The sequence below is a fragment of the Vanellus vanellus genome (assembly GCF_965231255.1).
Source record: "Vanellus vanellus genome assembly, chromosome: 11".
Lineage (NCBI taxonomy): Eukaryota > Metazoa > Chordata > Aves > Charadriiformes > Charadriidae > Vanellus > Vanellus vanellus.
The window spans coordinates 2175373-2200614 of NC_138916.1; the positions used below are offsets into that span (position 1 = coordinate 2175373).

Here is a 25242-nt window from a genome sequence, read left to right on the forward strand (position 1 = left end):
GGCGGCGGGGAGCGCAATCCTGCCGAAATCCGGGGGCTCGGCGGCTGTTCCTTGCCGCCGCCTGGGTTTATTTTTAAACCCCCGTTGGCCCCGAGTGATTCACACGCTGCCTGTTCTCCGCTGCTCCCCGGCAAGTTTTACGCGACCAAAATAGATGTTCTGGAAGGAACGGGCCGGGCGGTGGCAGCGGGGGGAAAGCGAGGTGCTCCCCCCCAGCCCCCCCTGCCGATGGGGATCCCTGCTTTTGCGGGGGTGCAGGCCTTGCCAAGCTGCCCCCAGGATGGTGTTTTTGGGGGAGATGTTGGTGCGGGCCCCCAGGGAAGCGGGACTGTGGGGTAGTATTTAACCCGGATGGTAAACACCAGGATTCAGCAGTGGGTGTTGGGTTGGGGTGTCCCCCCTGGAGCGGCCCAGGCCCTGCAGGGTCCCGCACCCAGCCCAGGGTGAGGGGGAGCCCGGCACGCTGTGGGGGACAGGCAGGGTGAGGGCACGGGGCTGGGATGTGGTGGTGAAGAGCTCCTCAGCGTGCAGAGGGCAGCGCCGAGGAGCAGAGCGTCCTTCCCCGGAGCAGAGCATCATCCCTGGGAGCAGAGCACCCTCCTTAAGAGTAGAGCATCCTTCCTGGGAGCAGAACATCATCCCTGGGAGCAGAGCATCCTTCTCAGGAGCAGAACATCCTTCCTGGGAGCAGAGCACCCTTTCCAGGGGCAGAGCATCATTCCCGGGAGCAGAGCACCCTCCTTGAGAGCAGAACATCATCCATGGGAGCAGGGCATCATTCCGGGGATCAGAGCACCCTCCCCGGGGCCAGGCTCTCCCTTGGCCCCAGCCCCACCGGCAGCAGCTCCCTGCAGTGACAAAAGCACCCGGCAAAGGTACCAATTTCCGATGGAGAAAAAAAAAGGAGAAAAAAACAACTTTAAAAAATAGGAGGGGATACCAACCCCCTTCCTCCGGGCCTGCCACCCCCTCAAAGCCCACAGGGCCCCATCCCAGCAGGGAATCATGGTATCTCAGCTGTCCTTCCCCCGGTACGGCTGCAGGAAGAGCCAGGCAGAAGTGGCTATGCAGAGACAGAACAGACATCCAGGGTCTAAAGCACTGGAGGCCACCAGCCTGGACCAGAAGGTAAAGCTTCTGCTCCACAAGTACCTGAGGCGCTTGTGCTGTAGAGCAACACTTCCCAAAGCCAACCCCAAAAGACACCACAGGGACTTGGGTCAGAGCAGAAGGACATGTCCTCACGGGGATGAGAAGCTTCTGATGACGCTCATGCCAGGCCTGGTAGGGAGGAAGGAGCAGCCATTACACCAGCCGTTCGGAGCTCTTTAGGACTTGACAGCGCACCAAACCCCAGCAAAAGGAAGCAGCTATTATTATTTAGGTCTCTTGGGTTACTTAATTTAAGAGAAATAAACACACCAGGAGTGACAGGCAGGCAGGTCAGAAACCCTGGCTCCGCTCAGCCTTAAATACACAAGTATTCACGACCAAAACAACAGAGAAAAGGGGTGCAAGTTTCCCCACACAGAGCCGGAGGAAGGAGAGGAGCACCTTCCCCCAGGAAACAGGGCAAAGGAAGGCAGCCCTTCCCCTCCCACCCTGAGCAAGGGGAAAAAAATACCTCTCTTCCCCCCAAATCTGGCTAAACTTCCCTGCTCTGGGGTGGTTTGGCTTCACGATCTTCCCCCCCCTCCCCGAAGATGTGGCACTTGGTAGGAGCAGTGTTCGGGTATCCCTTCGCAGGAGGGTAAAGAAATGCAAGACTTGATGATTACTGAATATTTTAAATTGAAAGTTAATTCAGTATTTTTAATTTAAATTTCAATAGTAAAGGGTTTCCAGCCATAACAGCAAATCTCGCTCGTTTGAGACCAAGACACAGGTACAACAGTCCCATCAGCCAGGATTTCTGCCCGAGAGATTCTCCCTCTTTGAGCCAAACGTGGATTCCAGCACGGCAACCCCAACCATCAAAGGACAAGAACCACGACTGTCCTGGCTCCATGGGACAGCAGCACTGCCAGTCTCTTCTCCAAGGAAGATATTATCCGAACCAAACCTCTCGGACACAGCAGAACAGGAGGAGGATGGATCAGTCGGCCAAATCCTGAGCAGAGGTGACAGCCGATCGAAGAGCTGAGCACTGACTCCATAACATCCACGTAGCTGCTCAGCTCAGTGGGTTTGAGGTTTCCTTGGAGAGGCTTCAGGGTGTCTTCTTCTCAGAAGCAGCCAGAGGAGGAGGTGGCAGCAGACAGGGTTTAGGGCAGCAGTGGCGGTGGCTTGCAGGCAAGCCTCCTGCCTGCACGTAGGCAGAGAGAGGAGACAGAGAGAAGGACAGGAACAGCACAATGCTGACCGCTGGTGCGCGGAAGGCCACAGAAGCAAAACCAAGGTGACCACACGGTAACATCCTGGTACAAGTAATGCCTTGTCCAGGTGAGGACGGTGGGAGGTCAAGGGGAAAACTGGGGGTGCCCACACATTCTCACTCACTGCAGGGATGGAGTCTGACAGCAGCAGAGGCCAAACGCGGTTTATCCAGCCAAGCGGGCACCCAGCAAGCTCCAGAGCCACCAGCACGAGACACAGACAGATGCTCCTCCCCCAGCATGGAGCAAGTCCTACCCCTTCTCCTGCTAACAAAAACCCTCGCACCATCTCCCAAGCCCCACCTGAGCATGAAAAGGCACCTTTTTGGCTCTTTGGGGTCATTTATTTATAGATTTAAAGAAATAAAAATAGAAAAAAGAGGCAAAGAGTGCACATTAAGGAAAAAAAAAAAACCAAAAACATTGTGACAAAGCAAGAGCAGAAGGTAGGGGTGGGAAGGGGTCCCTTTGCCAAGCCAGCAGCTTTCGAGAGGGTGGGATCATTCCTCCTGTGTGCAGAGTGAGCGAGGGCAGCGGGACTCTCCCTTCTCCCTTCAAAACCCGCCGAATTCATTTTCGCAGTATCCTATGTAGAGAGGCTGCGCCTGGACACCACGCCTGGAGAGAGAGCGGAGAGACGGCGTTAGGCAGAGGGCACGGGCAGAGCCCACGGTCAGGTCTGAGGGGTTAGAGGAGCACAGAGTGGCTGTCGGCACCCTGGTTCAGGTGTGACAAGGAGGGAGTGGTTCTCATCCTGTGCTTAGGGACTTGTTTTTTCACTCACACGTGGGAGCACGGGGTAAGGGCAGGTTTCCTGGGGAAGCTGGTGCTGCAGGAGGGGTGGCAAGAGCTGACAGGTTCCCCCTCCACAGCATGAAGCCCTCTCCTTGACAAGAGCCACCAGCCCACGCCGGCAGCAGGGGCTCTCTTCCAGCACTGCACAAAGCACGCTCTGCCCACGCACAGGCAGGAGGGCACGTAGGCTCGTGATGTTCCTTAAGACCAAGGGTTATTTTGCACTGGGGAAAGCCCACTTCACGCTCACTGCCTTCCCCGGGACTGAACCCCAGAGACGGTGGCATTTGTGCTGTCCGGCTGCGAGGAGGGATGGTTACCCGAGAAGCTTGCAGCGGAAGTCAGCCAGCCGCACGTAGGCATCTTGCAGGTCCCTGACGGTCGCGTTACTCCACAGTCTCTCGGCTATGGCACCAGCTCTTGGCCTTGAGGAATGAGGGACAGAGGCAGTCATTTCAGGGGGGGGAGTTGGAAGGCTTCTCCTGCAAAGCCCCGAGCTCCCAAAGACTTCCAGCACACAAAGGCGCACCCCAAGACACACGCGGCTCAGGAGTGGACCGGGGTGACAGCACAGAGACCAGCAGCGTTAAAAACGTACTGATTGCAGCAGCAGGTTGTACAGGAGCACGTTACAGTCTTACATGTAAGCCTCAGTGAGGCTGTTCGCAGCACAGAGGCACTGCCAGGGGACAGGGACAAGCACCACGCACAGACCAAACCCGCAACGTGTGGCACACGTCGCTCGGTGGCGAGGGGAAAGGGCCCTACGTGGCTCGAGCCAACCTCCCCACGGTTTCTCTTACCAGAGCCTGGGGGCCAGGTTAGTGACGTCCACATATTCACCCCACATGCACGCCTCTCCACCGATCACCCGATCCTTCTGCTCAAGGCTGCCTGCCAGAGGACACAGCATTCAGGTGACGGGGTGTTGTAAGATAACGGGGTGACTTATCACCCTGCCCCACACAGGCGCCTGTAACAGCAGAGAGTGGCTCAGCTATGGAGGCAATAACTTGCCATCCTGGAAGCTCCCGCTTCAAACCCCGGGCTAGGGGAGAGCAGCAAAGGAATGGGACACAGCACAGCAACCAAGGACATGGTCACTCAAGTACCTTCACACCAGCAGCGAGAACAGATTAGCAAGAAAGCCAGCCCTGGCGCTACCTCCGAGTGACAAGCCAGCTGCCATACGGGAAAGGGACACAAGGAACACACCTTCAAACTTCAAGGGCTCCACTTGGTAGGCCGCCATCCAGTCCTGCCCATAGGAGATGCGGTTGAGGTACCAGGGGGCAGAGAGCAGAGCTCGGTAGCCAGCCTTGGTGACGTTTGCCATCTCCTCCATGTACGGCGTGGAGTTCTCCTTCCACACATGGATGATGGTGTCTGGCCTCACCTGAAGAGCACATGTGAACCCTGTGCATGGGATCAGTGCGGCAACAAGAGCACCACCTCCCCTCGCAAGCAGGGTGCCCTGACTCATCCATAGCTGCCAACATCCCCAAAGAGAAACTGAGCCAGACATTGGCTTGACTTTTGAGCCACTTCCCATCTGGTTTGCAGAAACAGCAGAGGAAGGTATAAGCCCATTTGCAGAGTGTCCTGGGCAGGGTTAAAACCTGCCTCTTGCAGGTGTATATACAAGAACCTGGAGGGAGGAGACCGTTGACAGCAGTGTGACAAAGCCACCACGAGGGCAGCTCACTGGCAACACCATCTCAAGACCAACCCCAGTACACCCCCACCAACCCCAGCAGGGCACCCCCAGAGCACACCAGTGCATCTGGCTGGGTGCTGGCACTGTTCACCCCAGCACAGGCAACTGCGTTACGGGAAAGCAGGCAGTTCTCACCTTCACTCCGTTGTCAAACACCTCCTGCCACACAATATAACCTTTGCCGAGGGAAGAGACAATGTCCAGAAGCCTGGAGCAGAAAGGTTACTGAGTTTTGGGTCATCCCAACTACACCCTCCTCTCTTTGCTGGTTACATACAGCCAAAGCAGCAGCACTGATATTCCCAACACCCATAGCAGGATGAGAAGGTACTTCTGAAGGACATGGGAGAAAGCATAGCCCCTTATGGGGCTTCTTTCTCCTCACCCCCAGGCTTTTTTGTGGTCAATCTCCCAATAAAACACAGCTCGGGTACTCCCTCTGGGGTCAGGGAGACATGCCTGAAATGGTGTGCTCCTGAAAAGGAGATCTGGTGTCCCCGAGACATCAGAAAACATTTGTGCTGGTGACATGCTGCAGCTGCAGGCCCAGGATGCAACCATCCTTACCTCTGGATGTAGAACGACTCTAATTTTTTGTAATCTTCACCAAAGCCCATCTCCTTCATGAAGGCACGAATTTTGGGATTGGATTTCCTGTGTAACAAAGAGAAGAGAAAAAAAGGACTGCAACCGAAGCTCCAGATTAAGGGCAAGACATGGCCAAGTCCTTCCCACACAGGTCCAAGTCTAGCCCCGACATTCCAAGAGCTGTGGCTGCACCAACTCCAGCAGCTTCCCACAGCAAGCGTTACCATGAGCACAGAAACCCCAGGCACCAACACACAGAGCCTGGGGGAGCAGGACACCAAAGATCTGCAGATGATCATGACCAAAAAGCAATGGGCTGGGACTCCAGTCCCAGATACTTCCCCCTAGTCTCCATCCAGACTGATTTCAGACTCACCAGCACGTGAAGTCCACCTCATCGCCACCGAGGTGAAGAAAGAAGTCTGGGAACACAGTGCTGACCTCTTGAAACAAACTGGTCACAAACTGGTAGGTGCTGTTAAGGATGGGGTTGATGGGCCCATAGGTCCCAGAAGGATCCTTGCCCAAATAGCAGGGAGTCAGGAGTCCTGGAGCACCTGGGTCATAACAAACACAGGAGAGTAAGGAAGGAGCTAAGCGTGGCCATATCACCCCGTATAACCCCCACGACCCTCCTCAGCACGGCCCAGGGCCTGCCAGGGGACAAGAAGACCCGGGCATGGCGCACAAGGCATAAACACAGCAGCAGAAAAATGATCTCTGGCGCAGGAAGCCCGACCTGATGGGGAGGGATCCCTGTTCTGCACTCATTTCACATTCCCGCCATGCACATCCACTGCCGCCCCGAACACACGCTCTCAGGCGAGATCTGTGGGGCTTGAGCCTTTCAGGCTGGACATCCTTTTCCCTGCCCTACAACAGCTGTTACGAAGCTGGGACACAGACACACCAAATCCTTGCAGGATGCTACAGTCTCCACTCTTCCCAGGTTTCCCCTTAGTATCTCTCATCATGGGCCCCACTGCTTTTTTGGGGGGAGATTCCTATAGGAAACCACACAGAGCTGCTCGGGAAAGAAAATGCCAGTGCAGCCCCCAGCACCCTCTCCCAGCTCCACACACCCACTGCAGATGGAGAAGGGGGGCGGGCACAGTTTTGGCTGTGACCACATGTCCAGTGCAGGCCACGGCATCTGGAGGCAGGGGAAGGAGAAAGACAAGGTAACATTTTCCTGGAGCTTCTTGAACTTCCAGACACGGAAGAGGTGGCACTTGGAGTCCTTGGAGCAGAGGCTGGGGCACAGTTGATTAGAGCGAGGAAGCTTGGTCAGCTGTACCCCCAGTTAAACCCAAGATCCTCGCGATACGCACAATGTTGGTTTTGGCAGAGCAGACGTTCCCCAAAAAAGTCACCTAGTTTGGACGCTGGGTGTCAAGGCCAGGTTGGATGGGGCTTTAAGCAACCTGGTCTAGTGGAAGGTGTCCCTGCCCATGGCAGGGAGGTTGGAACGAGATTCTTTAAGGTCCGTTCCAACATATGATTCTATGACGCAAGAAGAGATGGAAAAGCTTCCCTTTGGATTTTGTTCCAGAAGTTGGACCATTGGGTCTTACTTCCCCCAGACGATGGTTTGCTCCTCCTCAAAGCCAGTCCGCAGGACATGGCTGCCCATACCCGGCTTTTGGGACCCAGGTTGCAGATGCCCTTCCTCCCCCCAGTGCAACTACAACTCTTCTCGCAGCAGCAGCAGGCAGAATCTGCTCCTCACCTGGACCCCAGGAGCGGGTGTGCCCAGGAGTGTCGAACTCTGCAATGACTCTGATGCCACGCAGCCGGGCGTACTCGATCACTGTCTGCACGTCACTGGCTGTGTACACGTGGGTCATGGCATTGAAAGCTCCCTGGGGGAACACGGGGAATCTCAGCATCTTGCTCAGGCGCCGAGGGAGGGACCTGCTCACCCTGGGCTGGGTGCCACATGGTGACTGGAGTGGGTTACCTGCTTGCTGAGCTCTGGGAAGGTCAAGCTCTCATAGGGGAAAGACGGGTCATCCACAATGTGCCAATGAAACACATTAAACTTGTTGTAAGCCATGACATCCTGGGAAGGAACAAATACAAACATGCCCTGTCCCTTCTGAAAGGTCACCCAGCTTGCCACAGAGAGGGGACAAGGTCCCTGTGCTCCAAAAGGGCAAGGCAGAGTCCACAAACGCTTCCCAGGATCCAAGAGGGATTCAGACACCTGCCCACAATAAAATCTCTGTTCTCCCTATAACTGAGCCAATGGTGGAGACCTGGAAGTGTAATTCTGCTTGGGATGAACACAGAACTACCACCCATGTTTGCCTAATGTGGCTAGGAAGAAGTCAGTGTTTTCCCTTGCCTCAGAAACAACCCAGCCTTGGAAAGTAATCTGGATTGCAGGAATCCAAGAAACCTCAGGGTTTTCTTCCTTACCCTATTTACAGAGGGAGCTGAGAAATCACCCAAACGAGGCAGCTGCGTATTATGCCATGAGCAAACACAGCCATGGGCACTGGGAAGGACCTACAGCATGGAAGCATTTTTCCATGATGTGTGCTAAGAACTGAGGTCACGGTGCCAACCCACCCCACCCTGCTGCTTCATCTAGGGACAAGCAAGCTGGTTTTATCTAAAAAGCCTACGTTTGACAAGCTCTTCCTCAATAAGGTGTAGATGCAGTGGCCTACGCATTAGACAACTCCTAGGATCTTTGGAAAGGAACAACACACAAAAAAAACCACCCCCAAAGCCCTGCAGGCCACTCATGAAGCCCTCAGTTGTCGCAAATGAAGGGACACCCAATTAAACTACCTGGTCTCCCATCACAGGCGCCCTACCAGAGTTTCCAGGATGGCTCTGAGAGGCAGGTAATGACGAGAGGTGTCCAGCAACAGTCCCCGGTGAGGGAAGCGGGGAAAGTCCACGATTTCTGTCTCGTTGACATAGTACTGCATGCAGAGAACACAAGGAAGAAGTGAGCAGGGTTCCAGGCAACACAGCCATTAGCAGGAGACAACCAGGGTCACCTTTGTCCCCAGGAGGGGTAGCCTCACTGCCCAGCGTGCAAGCAATCCAGAAGAAGCTGTGACGCTTTATCGACTCAGAAGGCAGGGGTCTGGCTGGATTCATGAACCCCTTCTTGGCCCTTAGTGAGGCTGTGCCGCACTGCCGGTACCCCCCTCACCCCAAGCATCCCGGCAATCCTCAGCTTGTTCCCATGGAGGCAGGAGCATTACAGAGAGCGGACTGCCCCCAGGAGATGAGGCCAGGACTCACCGTGCCGTTCTCATCTCTCCCAACAAGCTGGCTGAACGTCTCCAGGCCTGTAGGAAAACCACACACAGTCACTTTCTCAGCACAGATTCCCCCAAAGGAACAGAGCTCAATTAACAAATAAGTCTATGGAAAGAGAGAGGCACAGAGAGACATCCCCATAGGCCTGGGGCAGGGAGAGCGGGAATGCCCCGCAGAAAGCACGCCTCACCTCTGAGAGCTCCCCAGACGGCATCCGCAGAGAGCAGCAAGGAGCCTTCCGAGACAGAAAGCTTATCTGAAACACAGCATCAGAGGGGCCGGCGCTGACATTAGGTTCCACACTCCATCACACACTGCTACAGGCCGCAACAGCCCCAGCTATGGGGTTGCAGCCGCACCAGGCAGAGGTTTTGATATAGGACTGCATCCTGGGATCCCAGAGAACCGATTTTTGGGTTTGGTTTTTTTTTGTTTGTTTTAAACCTCTCCCACTGCTTTATCAGCATCCTCAGGTAAGTCACTCCCTCCCTGCCCCAGTTTCTCAGCAATACTGTGAGGATGCTGCCTCCCCAAAACTGGAGGCAAGTGCTGCATGGTGCCATTTCCAACTGACAGGCACAGACACAGCTGCACTCCTGCTCCAGTCACTCCCTCCCGCTCCTAACCCCAATACTCACAGTTTTCCTTGGAGTCCAGGTTGGGAAACCCATCACAGCCTGGCGTGGCAACAAAGACTAGGAGCTGAGTGCAGGGCGTCCCCCAGGGTGGCTCATTCTCTGCAAAGGACACGGACCACAGACATCAACCCCATCCTGTCTCTTTTCCCTGCTTCCAGTCCACCACCATCCTCCCAGCCCAGCTAGCGATGGAGGCGCAGGAGTACGTGGACTTTTAACACACATGGCAGAAACAGGCACCCCCTCCTTCACCCTTGAGCAGGCACAGGGGTGTTCAGCAGGGACTTCTTTCAACAAAGGCAACCAGTAGCAGATGAGCCGATCCCAACCTTAACTGCAGAGAAGGTTGGCTGATGAGGAAGGCCCCAGGGAAGGTTTCACAGTGGAAGTTTAAATGACCACACAAAGGAGAAGAGACATTGGAGCCCCGAAAGCTTCCTGGAGGAGAGACATCAGAGCCCCGAAGGCTTCCTGGACACCAGCCCCTGCTCTAAGCAACAGCTACAACTACTCAAATCTTCTCCAGAGGTGGTGAAGAGCTTAATGTTTCCAAACTCTCCCAGCACTGGGAAAAAAAAAAACACAAACCCAAGAGCTCTGCTACCCTACCCACACTTCTCGGAAAGGGCAAAGAAATGCTGTAAAAAAGGGTGGAGAATGATCCCAACCATACTGCAGAGTTGGGCTGAGCTAGAGGTAACCAAAAGGTCTCGCTCAGCACAGAAAGGCTCCCGACCGACTTCACCTTCTGCAGAGCAGGTCCCAGGCACAGCAGCTGGAAAACATACCCAGCCACATTCAGACCCCAAGCAGGAGCTCTGGCCACACCTCCCCATCTGAAGGAGCACCTCCAAGGATGCACAGCTCCAAGTCCTCACTGGAGTCGCACCCCCAACTCAGCCTTTGCTGAACTCTACTCACAGCAGTCTCTGGCCAGGAGGAACGTGGGTTAGCAGGGTGGGACCCTGCTAATCACAGCCAAGGTCCATGCCTACACCCCCAGTGCATTCCCAGGAACAGCTAATGCTCAATATGGTCACTAAAAAATAAAAAGCTTGGCTCTGAGTGAGCCTGGTCAGAAGCTGGGCACCAAACAGACTTCAGAGAGACCATGGTACTGCCAGTGTTTGGGTGAAATGCAGAGAGCCCGTGCTCCAAAGCTCGCAGGCGCCAGAACCCCCAAATTTCTCCATGAAGGAAGGGCAAAACCTTCACAGAGAGAAGAGAAACGGCTCAAAGGCAGTCCTTGGTTTTGAGCCTTTCTCTCAGTTACAGACGAGCTGGTAGCCAAGGCAACCTCGCAGATGTTCGAGCTGGCATGCCAGCACGGCAAGACCTGCTTCCTCTGCTCGGCAAGACAGCAGCTCACCAGGGACGGCCACTCTCAAGCCTGGGGACCAGGAAAAACTCATTCTGTTGAGAAGCCTCAATAGAACTGGTCCCACCACCACGCACCATGTTTAAACCCACCCTGGGAGACATCACCACACCTAAATGTGGCCTTCTGGGCCAAGCAGCAGGTAAGGCACCAGTGCTATCACACCTAGAAGGCAATGCAGATGGGCGCAGCAGGGGACCAGTGACCCATCAACCACAAAGGCTGAAGTTCACGGTTCAAAAGAGCGCTGTGAAGGTGCACGTCAAGTTAATTATGGTCATGGACTAGAAGATAAGAACACTAAGGCAACAATTGCAGCAGGATGGCAGCGATAAGACATCAGGTATGGCAGGTCCCGGCTTGAGCTCCACGCAGGGTCCTGGGTCTCTTCCAGACTCATTTCAGAGCTGCCCAGCTTAATGACAAGAAACAAGGGAAGAGCAGCAAGGGAAATCCCAATTAGAGATATGGGGGGAAAAAAAGCAGTATTCTTCACCTTAAGGGTGGTCAAACACTGCAGCAAAGGCTCAGTTCTCCACGCAGGAATATTGCGATTTCAGCTGGACGCAGCAGCCTGGCCCAACTGCAAAGCTGTTTTCAGCTCCAGGCTTGGCTCCATTTTGAGCCAGGGCTTGACCAAAGATGTCCCTCCTAACTTAAATCGGTCTGTTTTCATGCTACAAGTGCAGGATGAATGCAGAGTTTGGACATAGTCTTTCTTGCTTGTTAAATTGACATAGCAGCTTCCTGAAAACGACAGAAAGTGGTTTCTGTCTTATTTTCTCTATTAATAGAAATTATTTTCTTCCATACAGGGTTTCCATTGCCTGTTATTACTAATGACCCATGTGGCAAAGAAAAAAAAAAAAGGAAGGCAAAGAGGGAAAAAAACCCTAAAATTAAGCGTGTGCTTTGAGCGTCATAAAGCAGGGCGTATGGAAAGAAGCGAGTATGCACACAGAGCTTGATCTCATGATCATAAGAAGATGCTCCAAGTGATTTCATGGTCACGTTTCCCCTTCGAGAGGAACAGGAAAATGTGAATAATTACATCGGCTATTCAGTTCCTAGCAGCAAAAAAGAAACAAGGGTAGTCTTCTCAGCTCCCAAATCAAAACTTATTTCTATTGCTACTTACAAGAGTTGAAGAAATAAAATAAGCCAAACGGTTCTTCTCAGTGTTTCAAGCTTGCCTTTGTCGAAGCACGATGTGCTCGAGACGAAGCAGAGCGGCTTCCAACGCCGTCACCCTTCGCCGCTTTATCAGCAGCGACAGAGTTCACACTGACATTTATAACACTCGGAAGCAGAGTTACTCGCTCTTTTTGATGAATGAAGCATTTCATATTCCCCAGCTACAGCGCTTCAGGTTGCTGCAGACCCACGCAGGCACTGAGCATCCCTGTGTGCCAGCTCCCAAGCCTGTGTGTTTGCCTCTGCGAACGCAGCCAGGGAATTTCCTGCATTTCACCCCTGGCACGCAACAGGCACTATCATGAAAAAGTCCGGGAGCAAGAAACCTTTACAAGCTGTCCCAAATCAAGCCCGGGCTCTCAAAGCTTTTGCCTTTCCTCGTCTTACCCTACAATTCCAGGATGAATCCAAGAGTTACTGCCTCTCTGCCAGAAAAGCCACGCTGCCTCGGGATGCTCAGCAGCTCACCTTGGGCAGAAAGAGCCCTGTGGCACAAACACGTACTTGCTACAAACACACACAAGAGCGACAAGAGTCTTTCCTCAAGGAAAAGCTTCACGCTGGACACCAAGAGCTGCTAGAAAGGGGAAGAGCCAAGACTTGCGAGAAGGACTGAAGCTGGAGGGATTGCACCAGCGGTGGCCGCTCTCCCCGCAGTTGCAGGAAAAGGAAGTGTCGGGGAGCTGAAATGCGCTCTGGAGGAGATAAAAAATGAGCTAGGAAGAGCAAACTCTTGATAGCAAGAGCCTGACTCCTCGAAAGAAATGCCAGACAACTGGCGCTCACTGTGCCCAACAGCATTAGATGTATTTTATGTTGAAACGCACGCGCCACAGGCATCGCCCTCCACGCACGAGCGCAACGCCGCCCTTTGCTACCAGAGGTGACTCAAGCCCCCGCGCCACCAGCCCATGGCCACCATCTCCCCTCGCCACCAGCCCCTGCTGAACTGAGGGAATGAGGGGGTTAAAAGAAGCAGATCACCCCACAAAAGGCGCGGGTTTGGGTTTGTGGGTTGTTTTTTTGTTGTTGTCGTTTTCTTTTGTAAGAATAAAGCCACACGTAACAGGGCCAACTACCCTTCCAGCAGCCCCCTCGTCCCCACACGGGGAGGCCGCCGAGCCCACCCCCCACCCCCCACACACACTCCGCCCCGCCGGCAGCCCCCGCCCCGCCTCACCGGTCGGGCGGGCGGCGGCGAAGAGCAGCGCCCGGTACCGCTGGAAGGCCGCCTCCAGCACGGCGCAGCCCGGCCCCACGGCGGAGCCGCCGGCGTAGGCGAAGTGGAAGCGGCGGGGAGAGAGCGAGCAGCGGCGGCCGCCGCCGCCCGGCGGGAAACGCTGGGCCTGGGGCTGGGGCCAGACGGCGGCCGCCGGCTCCAGCAGCAGCGCCGCCGCCAGCAGCAGCGCCCGCCCCGCCGCCATGTCGCGCCCCGCAGCCTGAGGGAGGGGGGCGGCGCCGCGAAATGGCAGCTCGGCCCCACGGGGCCGGGCTCGGTCGCCGCCATCGCCTCACGGCCGCCTCAAGGCGGCGGCTCCCCCGTCCCCAAGTCCTCGCCCCAAAAGGCCGGCTTTACCCGAGCGAACGCCTCTGGATTTGTAAATGGCAAAGCCTTCGAGCTCCCCTTCGAGGGTCGTTTCTTCCCCAGCCCCTCCGTCGTGCTCCCTGCCCGCCTTGGGGGCGTCTCAGCAGCCCGATTCGGGGGTTGAGGAAAAGATTAGTGATTTAAAACACATATTTCACCTGCGCCGCTTTCCAGCACTGTGACTGAACACGCAGGTGCTTCAGAGCCACCATGGATTTTGGCACCTTGTATTGGTACCGTGCATTTTTATGAATAATGGTGGATGTAATGCGGCCCTTGCACAGGTTTCCAGGGATATTATACAGGCGGTGGGGGAAATATTGGGTGGGTTGTACAAAAAAAGGGCTTTATCCTGTGGTGGAGCCTTACACTGAGGTGTTGCAGAGACGCTCTCCACACAGCGTTTGGCTTTTGCAAGGAAACCCTCAACCTCAGATGAGCTCTTTATTTTGCCTCCTTCCCAGCCCTGCGTTCCTCAGCAATCCCCAAGTCAAATAAGGACCCTTAAACCCAGGTCTTGGCCGGCACAACCCCAGCAGCTCTTACACAGGAACCAACTCCATCAAATTGTTAAAAACATTGTTGTCCCAGCCCTCCTGAGCAAGCAGTGAAGCCGCCGGAAAGCTCCAAGCTATGGGGATTGTTGAGAGGCATGGAGAACAAGCAGGAAATTAAACAAATGCCATGGGAGAAAGCACAACAAGGGAGATGGAGGTGGTCCCATCACACCAGCACAAGATGAAAAACCCACTTTGCCTGAGCAGGACACAACCATGGACAAGTCTGGTGGGGAATTTAAAGGATTGTTCCTCAGGTGAGCAGCACAGGGAGAGCCAGGGGCACCAGGAAAAAAAAAGCATTTTGCAGAAAAACCGTCAAGGAACTCACTGTCAAAGGTTACAAAAGCACTGGCACAAAGCTGGGGACTGATGGTGGAAGAAGAAGAGCTTGGAGGACACAGGGGAGCGGGGGGTTCAGCAGAGCTGGGAAGGAAGGTTTTGGAGGGATGGAAAAAGATGCTCACCAGGGTGAGAGAGCCTGTGAGGTACTGCGAAGGTGTTGGGGGTATCAGGAAGGTGGAGAAGTCATAGGGATGCTGAGCAGCAGGAGGGGATCACAGTTAGGTTTGGGATTGTGGAAATTTAATGAGATTAGTGAAAATGAGTAGGGGATCTCAGGTCAGGGTTAAGGATCACACATAGATGGAGGAGCTGGGCTCCACCAGGAATGGAGGTCAGAGAGACTCAGCTAGTATTGCCATGAGCTTAACATCTACACGGTGCTGCATTCTTCTTCCACAACCCTGTGGAGCAGCAAAGACCACCCATCCACCTAAGGGAAGGTGAGCCAGGACCTAGGATGGGCACAACACATTATCAGCTGGGTGCAGCCCCATAGCCAGGCAAGTAGAGCATGGTGGTGGCAACAATAGGGCCCATCAACAGTGCAGGTGCCACCTGGCAAAAGCAAGGCACCAACATACACCTAAGATCACCCTGGGAAAGCCTAGGAGCAGATATACCTACAGAACAGCTCAGGAAAAAAAAAAAAAGTGGCTACTCAGACCTCAGCTTAAATGGAGCTCCTGGAGCAATGGGTCATGGGTAGAGGTCCCAGGTGAGGCTGATTAGGACAATTTAAGCCTGTTGGTGCCCCCAGGCTCCTGATAATCCTCACTCATCCCTTGTTTTTCCTACAGAGAGGTGGTAGGACCCCAATTTAGTACGGTGGTACATGCTAGGCTGCTTCCTCGTGGTTCTTCTGACTCCACTACCATTGCTCCAGGACGTTGCTCATCTCTGTCCACATCACACAGCAAGAAGGAATGTGGAAGAGGATGCCTATATTCCAACCTGCGTTGGACCATTTTTTGTGTTCAAGTTTTCCTCTGCTTGTCTCAGGGCTGCTGCTGGTCTACAGGCAGCTTCTGCAATCTTGAGCAGGCTTTGTTACCTTCTACCGTGCAAACCTCCGAAGTGCCAGCTGTTACCACCGCTTTTCCAACAGCGTCATTTGATTCCGGTATCTCTGGGCTTTTTCCTCAAGTAGCTTCACCATATTAAAATTGCAGGGGAAGAAAAAAAACACAAAACAAGACAGTTTGTTGCTGTGTTGCTTCAGGCAATGTCAGCAGCATCGGCAGGGCTGCGCATCCCAGTGTGTGAGACTGAAATGCGAAAGTGCCCTGGCCTGAAGCAAATCCTTATTTCAGTTTTGGGAGGGGGGGGTGGCGTGTTCACCATACTTATGTAAAAGTGTTGTGATCATAGCTTTCAGTCGAAATATTCAAGCCTTTCTGTGGATTCTGTTGTTGTTGCTATTTTAGGGGACCTGATGTCTCTGGGGGATGACTCAGAGAAGTTCATCTGTAGCTGGCCAGCATTAATCTAGACTAGCAGTCTGATTCAGGAATGCATCTTTATGTAAGAAAACTACTTATGCGTGTGCTTAACTTTGGAGCTTGGCTGAAAGAAACTGGTGTACGCGCTGTCCTGCATCAGGCATGGCGCAGCAATAGCCAGAAACTGTTAATGCTCTCCAGTAGTTCACGGTCTGGGAGCATTTCTCCAGGCTGATATGTCCACCTGGCAAGGTTGGCTTCTTTGAGAGTAATTCAGCAAGGAACAAGCGGGGAGTAAATGGGGAGACACAAGGTTCAGAGCTTACCTGGCTTCCCCACGGCACCTCTGCTCACCCTAACCCGGATCACTAGCCCCGCAGCAGGGACACACCAGCTCAGAGGCACTTTAATGTCAGTGTGCAGGGTTAAGCTGGGCGCTGAAAACATCACACTGGCCTAGCGGGGTGATGCCTGTTGCAGAAGTACCTGCAAACCCCTCTTGTCATCTCTTTGACTGCAAGAGCTAGAAGCCAAGGTGCTGGGGGACTCTGCAGACAACTGTGCTGCAGTAGGGCTCTGCTGGATTACCTGCTTACTACCATTAATTGAATTTGGTAGAAATCCAAATTCATTATTCTGCCATAAATTATTATAAAATCTGGCCGGTGTCACACTTGAGTCTTTCTGGTTGGTTCTCCTTCAGGGCATGAAGGTGGCCTTTGGGCTGTCAGTGCAGTTCCTTGTTTGACAACATTTTTTTAAGGTATAAACCCATTTATTATGCTCCCTAATTCACTGTAATGTCAGCTGCTTCTGCATTTAATCAGGAGGGCGTTTTGCATACAGATTCCTCGGCTGGTGAGAAGTGTACAAGCCAGTGAAAGGGGGATGGAGTAAGCCATTCATGGAAACCTTCATAGAGCATGAGTTTTCTGTTTGCTTTGCTCTTTGAGCCAAACATTGTCTAAGCACACTCACTCCTGAACGAAGCCAGCTCCCAGGTCAAGGGACCTGCTGGTAGTGTGGCTGGAAGAGGGCTTTGGAAAACACAGATGACCTTCTGGCAATGCCTGCAACTGCCTGTAGACCTCTGACTTGAATTTTGACATCTCAAAAGCTTTTTGTACAAACTTACTCTCTCCACTTGCTGTTTACCTCCCCTTTCGTCCTTGGTAAAATAATTATGGTATTTGGATTGCAACCAGCTGTGCATTTGTTGAAGCGACTTTACTTGTGGTGGTGGTTGGTGGCAGTAAAGGTTGGCAAGTGGTGGTCCTTCGCAGGTGCGGACCCTCCTGTTGCACATCTCCGTGTTTCAGGCATGATTGCTCAGTGCGGTGTCAGCACACGCTGGCAGGGAGCAAGCCATCTGCACGAGTTGGTACTGATGTATCTGCTGTTCCAGCCTGTGGCTGCTCCATGCAGACAGAGCGTATGCTCCACTGGAGGTGGGATGACAAGGACACATTTCCTCTGTGGTGGCATTGCTCGTCTCAGAGTGACTCCCCTGAATTTTGCTGCAGACATGAGTGCACCAAGTAGCAGTGGCAGGCCACCAGCCTCGCTGTGCTGTGACCTGAGCTGGGGCTTTCTACCGAAACCAAACTGAGTGTTGTAGGAGAACGGGTGAGTCTCCCAGCTTCTCCCTGCTATGACAGGGATACCTGACCCCAAGTGGGTGGTGGAGGAGAAGTAGTGTCCTTCTCAGCCTCAATGCTGCAGGCTGTGAGCTGGAGAGGCCGAGGTAACAGCACCCATTTCATCAAACAGAGGGGTGCTTGCATTTAAACACCCAGCAAGAGCCAGGAGAGACAATTGGTGGAGCTTTGGCACGTGCACAAAGAAGATCCTAAATGAGAGCTGACCCTAAATCCATGTCCAGGGTATTTTCACCAGCCAGATCCTTCACTAACAGCTCAGCTCATCCGTGCTTTTGGGGGCTGAAGCAGGCTGGTGTACTGCACACTGCTTTCAGAGCCACAAGCACGTATCCCAGCACTTTGCAAAGAACAGCACGACTCGTTTTCATGTCTCTACATTTCCACCTTGACCACCGCGTATCATGCTAGATGCTGCCGTGGAACGGTTTAGCAGATGCACGTGGTAAACGAATTTCTCAGCACAGATGGAGTTGAGCAGAAGGGACCTCTTCAGAAGGGAGAGCACATGTAAGGGGGACGAGGCCTGGGAGATTCAGAGCGAGGAGGCAGGAGCGAGTCTCAGCGAGGAGGAATATTTCAACAATTCTGAACTTAAAAGCGGAGTTTAAGGCAAAAAGCTTGAGGTGAGATGTGTTAATCAGTCTGAAGGATTTGGGTTCCTGACTGGAGCTCAGCCTGGTGGTATTTGTGCTCTTGGTATTATTTGCAAAGCCGCCTTTCCTCTGGATTATCTCCAGCTCGCACAGCTTTGGGGTGGCTGAACAAACGGCGGTGATCCGAGGGGCATCTCAGCCCACGCTCCCGCTCGAGGTTGTTAGTGGGTGTGCAGGCAGCCTAAACCAAACCCGTGGCATCAAGAAATCTCCCAGTGCAGGATCTCTGTGTGCCTCAGGTGACGGAGGAGAAGGGCTTTTTCCAGAGATCCTGCCTGGCCCAAGGAGCGGTGGAGCAGGGGGGAGGCTGGCGGAGATGGGAGGTGCACCCCCGAGCCTGTGGGTGAAGCTCCCAGGACAGGAGCCTGGGGGCAGCTGTGGTGTGGAGCACCAGCACTTTCACAGCACTTTGGTATCGCGAAACGGGGCTTGTCACGGGGAGATGCTGCGAGCGATGGCGGAGGCTGAGTATTTGGGGCTGCCATCCCCGGCTGCTCTCAGTCACGGCTGCGGGGCTGAGCTGGGATCAGTCAGAGCCTGTGGAGGCGCAGTGACAAACTCCTTGTGCACAGAGGCCCCACTCCCGTAAATCCTGTAAGCGGGTGCTTAACTTCACGGAGCAAGGTGATTGCAATGCAATATTTTATTCTTGTCAGCTTCGGCGTTAACAGTTACTAGAATCACTTGGGTAATTAAGTTCTTGCATGAATAAAATGAAAAAGTGCCAGGTGCCTATGGAGATGTAAATCATTTTTCAGAGTGGGTAGAAGGGCGGTTCTCAACTTTCCTCAGTAGCTGGAGTCCTGAAATTCCCAGAGGCAGTGCAGATGCCCTCGGGATGAGCTAAAGGCAGCAGCCCCACTTTTCTCGGGTTCCTTTTGCCAACCATCTACAAGGAGCTGGTGGGTACCCAGGGCTCCATACATGACTGTTGGGTTGGAAACTTTGTAATGAAAGGAAGACCTTTGCAAAGGGCATGGCTAAAATTTCATACCAAAGAGTATTTTTGAGAAGCGTTAGAGTTTTAACTGAGGAGTAACCAGCAGCAAAATGCTGATCCCTGTCTTGCCACAGAAAAAGATAAGGCTGGGACTGTAGTAGGAGAACTGCATTCCCATGTCTGCGGGATGCACTAGGAAGATCCCATCACTACTTTTAAATGTTTATTACTGGGATTACACGAGGCAGGGAAACAGTTGGAGGTTTAAAGGTGTTTCTAAATGGCTGTGCTCTGTGCTGCTGAATGGTGGGTCTTCCCCTTGGGTTTTGGAGGGCGGTGCGAGGCGATGGCTTTAGCTTGGTGGCTGAAGCTCCTCTCGCAGTGCTTTGCACCGAGGCTCCGGGCTCGGGAGCTCTGCAGCCTCGGCCGGAGCCAGGAGAGGGCGGCGGGGAGGCGCTCCGGTACCCGCCGCGGGGATGCCCCGGGGGCACCCGGGGAGATGGCCGGTCCCTGCCCGTGCCCCAGCACCACCACAGCCAGCCCGGGGCCAGTGGGGAAAAACAGCTTAGCCAACACACAGATAACGCCGTCCCAGAGGGGAAGGTCAACGGTTGGACCCGGTTTTGCGTCCAAGCACGAGCTCTGTGAAGCTGCGAAGCTCCTGTAAAGAAAAACCCTGGCTGCCTGGTCAATGGCTCCTAGGGGTCCGGTGGGCAGATCTGCTGCCCCATGCCTGCTCACGTGTTGGGCATGTCACCAGCTGACACACAGTCCCCCTCAGGGACAAAGCATTGGGTGAGGAGCTGGGGCGACCAGCTGAGCCCCCGAGGCTCCACATGGGAAATGGGACCAGCCTGGCAAACAAGCGTCCAGCTGGTAAGTCCAGAGCTGAACAAAGCCGGGGCTATTTATGTTTATGTAGGGCAGGATGATTAATGCCCAGGCCTTTGCCATTCCAAATAAGTAGGGTAATTAGGGAACTGGCTTTATTTACTAGGTAGTTTGGTGTGAGGCAATGTGCCCACGCCCCCCCCCTGCACTGCTCCTGACACCAGCAGAGCAGAGCTCAGTGACTGCAGGCTGTCCCCGGCTGCGGGATGGGGACGGCTCTGCGCGACTGTTTAGGGAGGACAGCGGGCAGTCATGACTGTAGCCAGCTCGCTGGAAGTGGCTGTAACGCTATGAAACACCCAGAACTGATTTTCGGAGCTGCCTGTGTGGTCTGAAGATGCAGACTGTTACCCAGCGAGATTTCCAGAGGCATCTACCCAGAACATGGGACACTTAATCTGCTTGGATCCCCAGGGGCACCTGCCTGGGTCACCCTGAGCTTAAACTCCCATCGCTGCAGCCATCGTTACACTCTGTGCTCCAGCAGAAAACAAACACACTTTTGGAGGCCACTTCTAATTTTCTGCCTGTTTCACAAGGTATTTGTGTTGAAGCAGGAGCAGGAAGCAGGATCCCGCTGCACTGAACACGAAGTGCCGCGGTGACTCCTGCCCCAAAGAGCTGATGAAACTCGTCACACCTACGCCACATACCGCCAGGCTGAGTCTCCCTACACCTGGCATCTTCATCCGTGCAGAGCGGGTGAATAATGTCACCACATCACACAACCGCCCCACTTCACCCCAGGAAGAAATGATTCCCCGGGGCATGAGGAAGTGGAAGATTAGTGGCGGTGGCGAAGGTGGCCCTGGAGCCCTCCCTGGGCTGTGCCGGCTTCTTGCATCTGCGGTGAATAGCAGTGGAGGGTTTGGTATCAGCTGGCTCTCCTCTGGGCCAGGCTGCAGCCTTGTTTCCAAGCCAACCGGAGTTCCTTGTGCTCCCCAAACGGCTGCAAACAATAAGCCCGTCTCACCTCCTCCGTACCAGGCTGAGCACAACTGATGCTGGAAGCAGAACTGCCCTGGCCACGCTGCTGCGATGGCAGGGAAAGCTGAGGTGAAGGGTGCTCAACCCCTGCAAGCACCCCAATGTCTGCCCTGCCCTTTGCCGGTGGCTCAGTGTCCAAGCAAGAGCCCCCAGCAGGGATGAGGCCACCTGGGAACAGCGCTGGCCCCATATCCCTGACCTGCCTGGGATGAGGCCACCTGGGAATGGCGCTGGCCCATGGCTTGCTGATGGCAGGCTTGGTCCCAGCCGTCTGCGGGAGGGAACAAGTCTGTCTGTGGTCCGGTGATGAAGCCACTCGTGTATTCTTCCCCCCTGAAAAATGCCAAATTAGCCGAGAAGAAAGGGAACCAAGCCTGGCACCACTGTGAAAAACTGGGTATTATTATCTCTGCTGACCAGAAGGCAGAGCTGGAGTTCAGAGATGCCACCTGGCACGGCTAGAGTCCCCACTGGGGATGGTGGGCACATGCTTATCCCATGGTTTCACACGAACTTCTGCCTGGAGGGTCTCACTGCAATTTTAGTCTGAACAAAGGCAGAACAACCGATTTTCCCTCACGTTTCCCTCACGTTTCCCTCACAAGTTGCTCCCCACAGGCGCCGCACCACTCTTTACACAATGGCAACGCTGAGGGCCTCCCCTCCATGCTTGGCTGACAGGACACCTCAGGAGGGCTCCGCGCTCCGACCTCCACCACACATCCCCGCCACCCCGCGGCGCCCAAACCCGGCTCGGTAGCGGGGGAAGCCGGTAAAGCCGATAAACTCCCCTCCCTCCCGCCTCCCTCGTCCACCCGCCACGCTCAAGATGGCGCCGCGCCACGCTCAAGATGGCGCAGGCGGGGGTGTGTGTGTGGGGGGGTGGGGGGTGTGTTTGTGGCGCGCACTCAAGATGGCCGCCGGCGCGGCGAAAGGGAGATGGCGGCCGCCGCGCAGGCGCGGCGCGCGTCACGTCACGTCACGTCACGCGGCGCGGCGCGGCGTGACGCGCCGTGCCGTGCCGTGCCGTGCGTGCGCGGCGCGCGGTGACGGAGCGGGTCGGCCGCGTCCCTTTGTTGGCGGCGGCTGAGGCGCGGCGGGGCCGGGGGCCGGCGGGGCGGGGGGGGGCGCGGGAGCCGCCGCCGCCGCTTCTTCACCGCCTCGCCATGGACTCGGACGAGGGTTACAACTACGAGTTCGACGAGGACGAGGAGTGCAGCGAGGACAGCGGCGCGGAGGAGGACGAGGAGGAGGACGAGCCCGACGATAACCTGGACCTGGGCGAGGTGGAGCTGGTGGAGCCCGGGCTGCGCGTCGGTGGAGAGCGCGACGGGCTGTTAGGCGGTGAAACGGGAGGGCTGGGCCCCGGCGGCGGCGGTGGTGGAGGCGGCCTGGGCGGCGGGCCGGGCCCCGGAGGTGGCGGCGGCCCCGAGCAGGAGGAGGATTATCGCTACGAGGTGCTGACGGCCGAGCAGATCCTGCAGCACATGGTGGAGTGCATCCGCGAGGTCAACGAGGTCATCCAGGTGCGACCCCCCTTCCCCGACAGCAGCACCGGGACCCCGGGGTGTGTGTGTGTGGGGGGCACACACCGGGGGAGGGGGGGGGGGGGGAGAGGCGGGGCGGCCGGCGCCGCCAACGGGCCTTGCCTGAGGCGCGCCGGGCCCGGCCCTCCCGCGAGCCAGACCCCCCCCCCACGCTCTGAGGGGGCCTCTAACAGCCCCTCTCGGGGGAGAAGGCGGCTCCTCGGCACCCCCTTACCCCGGGGAGGCCCCTCGGGGCAGGCCGGGAGCACGCTTCCTGCCCTGGAAGCGTCGGGAACGAGGCCCTTGGCTTTAAAAAGGGCTCTTCTTTTCTTTGTGTGGTCTCCAGCCGGTGGGCTGTAATCTGTGTTTTGCCTTTCTTCCCCTCTGTCTTCACGCTGGCTGGGGCGGGGGAGGGAGCGGGGAATAATAGAGGCCCGACAGTTCCTTCGGTAAGCCGGTGAGTCGATGGCAAGCTCTGGAATTTGAGGAGAGGCAGCCAGGCACCGCTCTGGTTCTGCTGCCTTCTCCCTTCCCCCCCCCCCCCCCCCGCAACATAGAAACGCGCTCCTGCTCATGGGGTTGAACCTCGTAGTGTTCATTTCCAGCACAGACCAGGATGGATATAAGCGATCGCTTCAAAACGATAACTTTTTTTTTTACCCACAGTTTTTAAGCGCACCACTTTAAAATTGAAGTCGAGCTCAGAATAACATTTCCTGTCTTCAGATAAAAGTATCTAAGTCTTATCTGTTGGCTCTTGAGCTTTTGGGAATTATCAAGCCACTGAAATATTTAGCATCCCTTTCTGAATGTTTATGGCAAGGTTTTGCTCCAGCTCACTGTAAAGTTTCTGATGCCATTCAGTTTTTCTGCAGGTGACCAGAGTGTGTGGGTTTTCTTTTGTTCCCGTTTACTTGATAGGATTCAGAGTTATATAGAAAACGCTTCTCTTTTTCCAGTATGCAAACAGGAATAGTGTGAGAAAGTGAAATCTATGGATATTAAATATTGAAGGACACAGAGCTCAGAAAGCGGTTGTTTTGCTACCTGTATGTACTTCCAGCGCTGGTAAATCCATTTAAATGTGAGATACTATAGTGAATGCTTTTGCCCAACTATTCTGTGCTCTAACTGGCTGTAGTTGCAGCTTTACAATGTTACTTTATGTGCTATAAATCCACTGTAGTTTATAGGGAGCTAGATGCAGACAACTGTAAAAGTATTTGCATACTGACTTAGTAAATGGCATTTCTGAAGTCAAATTTAAGTTTATAACTTTAATAATAGTACTGTGTCTGTAAAGCTGAATAAAGGAGTCTGTCTAGATTAGCTGATTACCCTGCAGTTAAAGAAGATCTCGTGGTTAAGTACAGCTTTTTCTTTGCTACCAGTTATTGATCCTAACATAAGGAGGGAAACAAATAGCAAGTAGACAGGAAAACAATTGGTAACTTAAAGTTTTTACTCCTTGAAATAGCAATGAAAATGGTACGTCTGTATTTAATGACTAAAACTGGGAAAATCACGATCCGTACTGATTGTGTTTAACAGCTTCTACCATTTGTCCTATCTTTGCATAAGCAAAGTGGTAGAAAAGTTCCTGCCAGTGAGGAGTAGCGAGTATTCCTGCTCGTGCATTTTCCAGACCCGGCCAGCATGGTGGACTCGCCTACATGCTTTTCATGAACCGATTTCTCCTGGTTTCTGGTCTGTGGGTTTTTTTTCCCACTCTTATACTGCCCTTGAGCTGCACGATTTATGTGTTTGACGTCCGAGTCACAGAACTAGCGGAGAGAAGTCAATATAGGTAGAAGGACCCCTCTCCTGCTCCTGTACCTGGGGTGGTGGTGGGAGTCCCGACCATGCGATGGACTTGCCTGCGCTGGGCTCTGCCAACCACCTACGCAGAACCGCCGTGGCTGCTGCCCATGCTTTAGTTACTTGTGTTAAGTTTGCAGTAGTTATTCCTGGTTTAACATAGCAGAGTGCAGAAAGGCAGTTTGTTTAGAATGTCATGGGTAAGCTCAGGACCTAAAATCAGCTTAAGTGCTGGAATGTGTCAGAAGAGGGTAGAAAAACATTCAGTTGCTCTGAATTGCTTTTAAATGCCAGCTTATTGCCATTAGATTTCTAGTCTGTTCAGAGGTAAGTGAACCCAATTCAGTTGATGCCTCAGTATTTGCTCATCCCAGCTTCTGTTGCTGGTGGTGAAATCTTCCAGGGCTCTGTTCTGTTTATTTCCTTGCTTTTGGCGCCCAACCAGGATTGCTGCTGCTGCTTTTCTGGTTCAGTAAACCTTTTCTGGAGTCACATTGGCTCGGGATCCTGCTGCGGATCCTCGGTTGCAGCGCTGTGATTCACTTGTTCCAGTCGAGTACTGGATGGCTTCAGTCTCTGTGTATCTGCGTTGGGTTCTTGGTATCAAAGGGTGATGGTTGCGGTTACGGTTCTTAGTGCTTGGGAACTTATTTGTACGAGCGAGGATGTAACGCGGAGGTACCCCATACCCGAAAACTTCAGCTGTAGCTCTTGCACCCTCTAATCAGCAAAGTTACTGTTTTCTGATCAGAAGCAAGGTATAAATAGGATTTTGTTTTTCAGTTGATCATCTTCGCAGCTGCAGTGAAGGGAAAAGGTATTGGTGAGCCATGAAGTGTCTGCAAGGGGATATCTGAGCCACGGCAGGTATAA

General features: G+C 54.2%; 2 protein-coding genes across 6 annotated transcripts in view; one reads left to right on the top strand and one right to left on the bottom strand.

Moving 5' to 3' along the window:
• Positions 1-1796: 1796 nt before the first annotated feature.
• On the bottom strand, positions 1797-13391 carry HEXA (hexosaminidase subunit alpha; the record flags this gene model as incomplete). The annotated part of the gene is made up of 14 exons (XM_082488979.1): positions 1797-2993; positions 3491-3595; positions 3974-4064; positions 4386-4566; positions 5023-5095; positions 5455-5541; positions 5852-6032; positions 7205-7337; positions 7436-7537; positions 8301-8411; positions 8740-8786; positions 8948-9013; positions 9396-9494; positions 13148-13391. 14 exons carry the CDS (start codon positions 13389-13391, stop codon positions 2930-2932), a joined length of 1584 nt encoding a protein of 527 aa, XP_082345105.1. The 3' UTR covers positions 1797-2929.
• Positions 13392-22155: 8764 nt separating this feature from the next.
• ARIH1 (ariadne RBR E3 ubiquitin protein ligase 1) overlaps positions 22156-25242 on the top strand; it is a 61663-nt gene continuing 58576 nt past the window's right edge. For all 5 annotated transcript variants that reach the window (XM_082488809.1, XM_082488808.1, XM_082488806.1 and 2 more), the window contains exon 1: positions 22156-22551. In XM_082488809.1, coding sequence (XP_082344935.1) covers positions 22192-22551 — 360 coding nt within the window. In that variant the 5' untranslated portion in view covers positions 22156-22191. The remainder of the gene's footprint in view (positions 22552-25242) is intronic.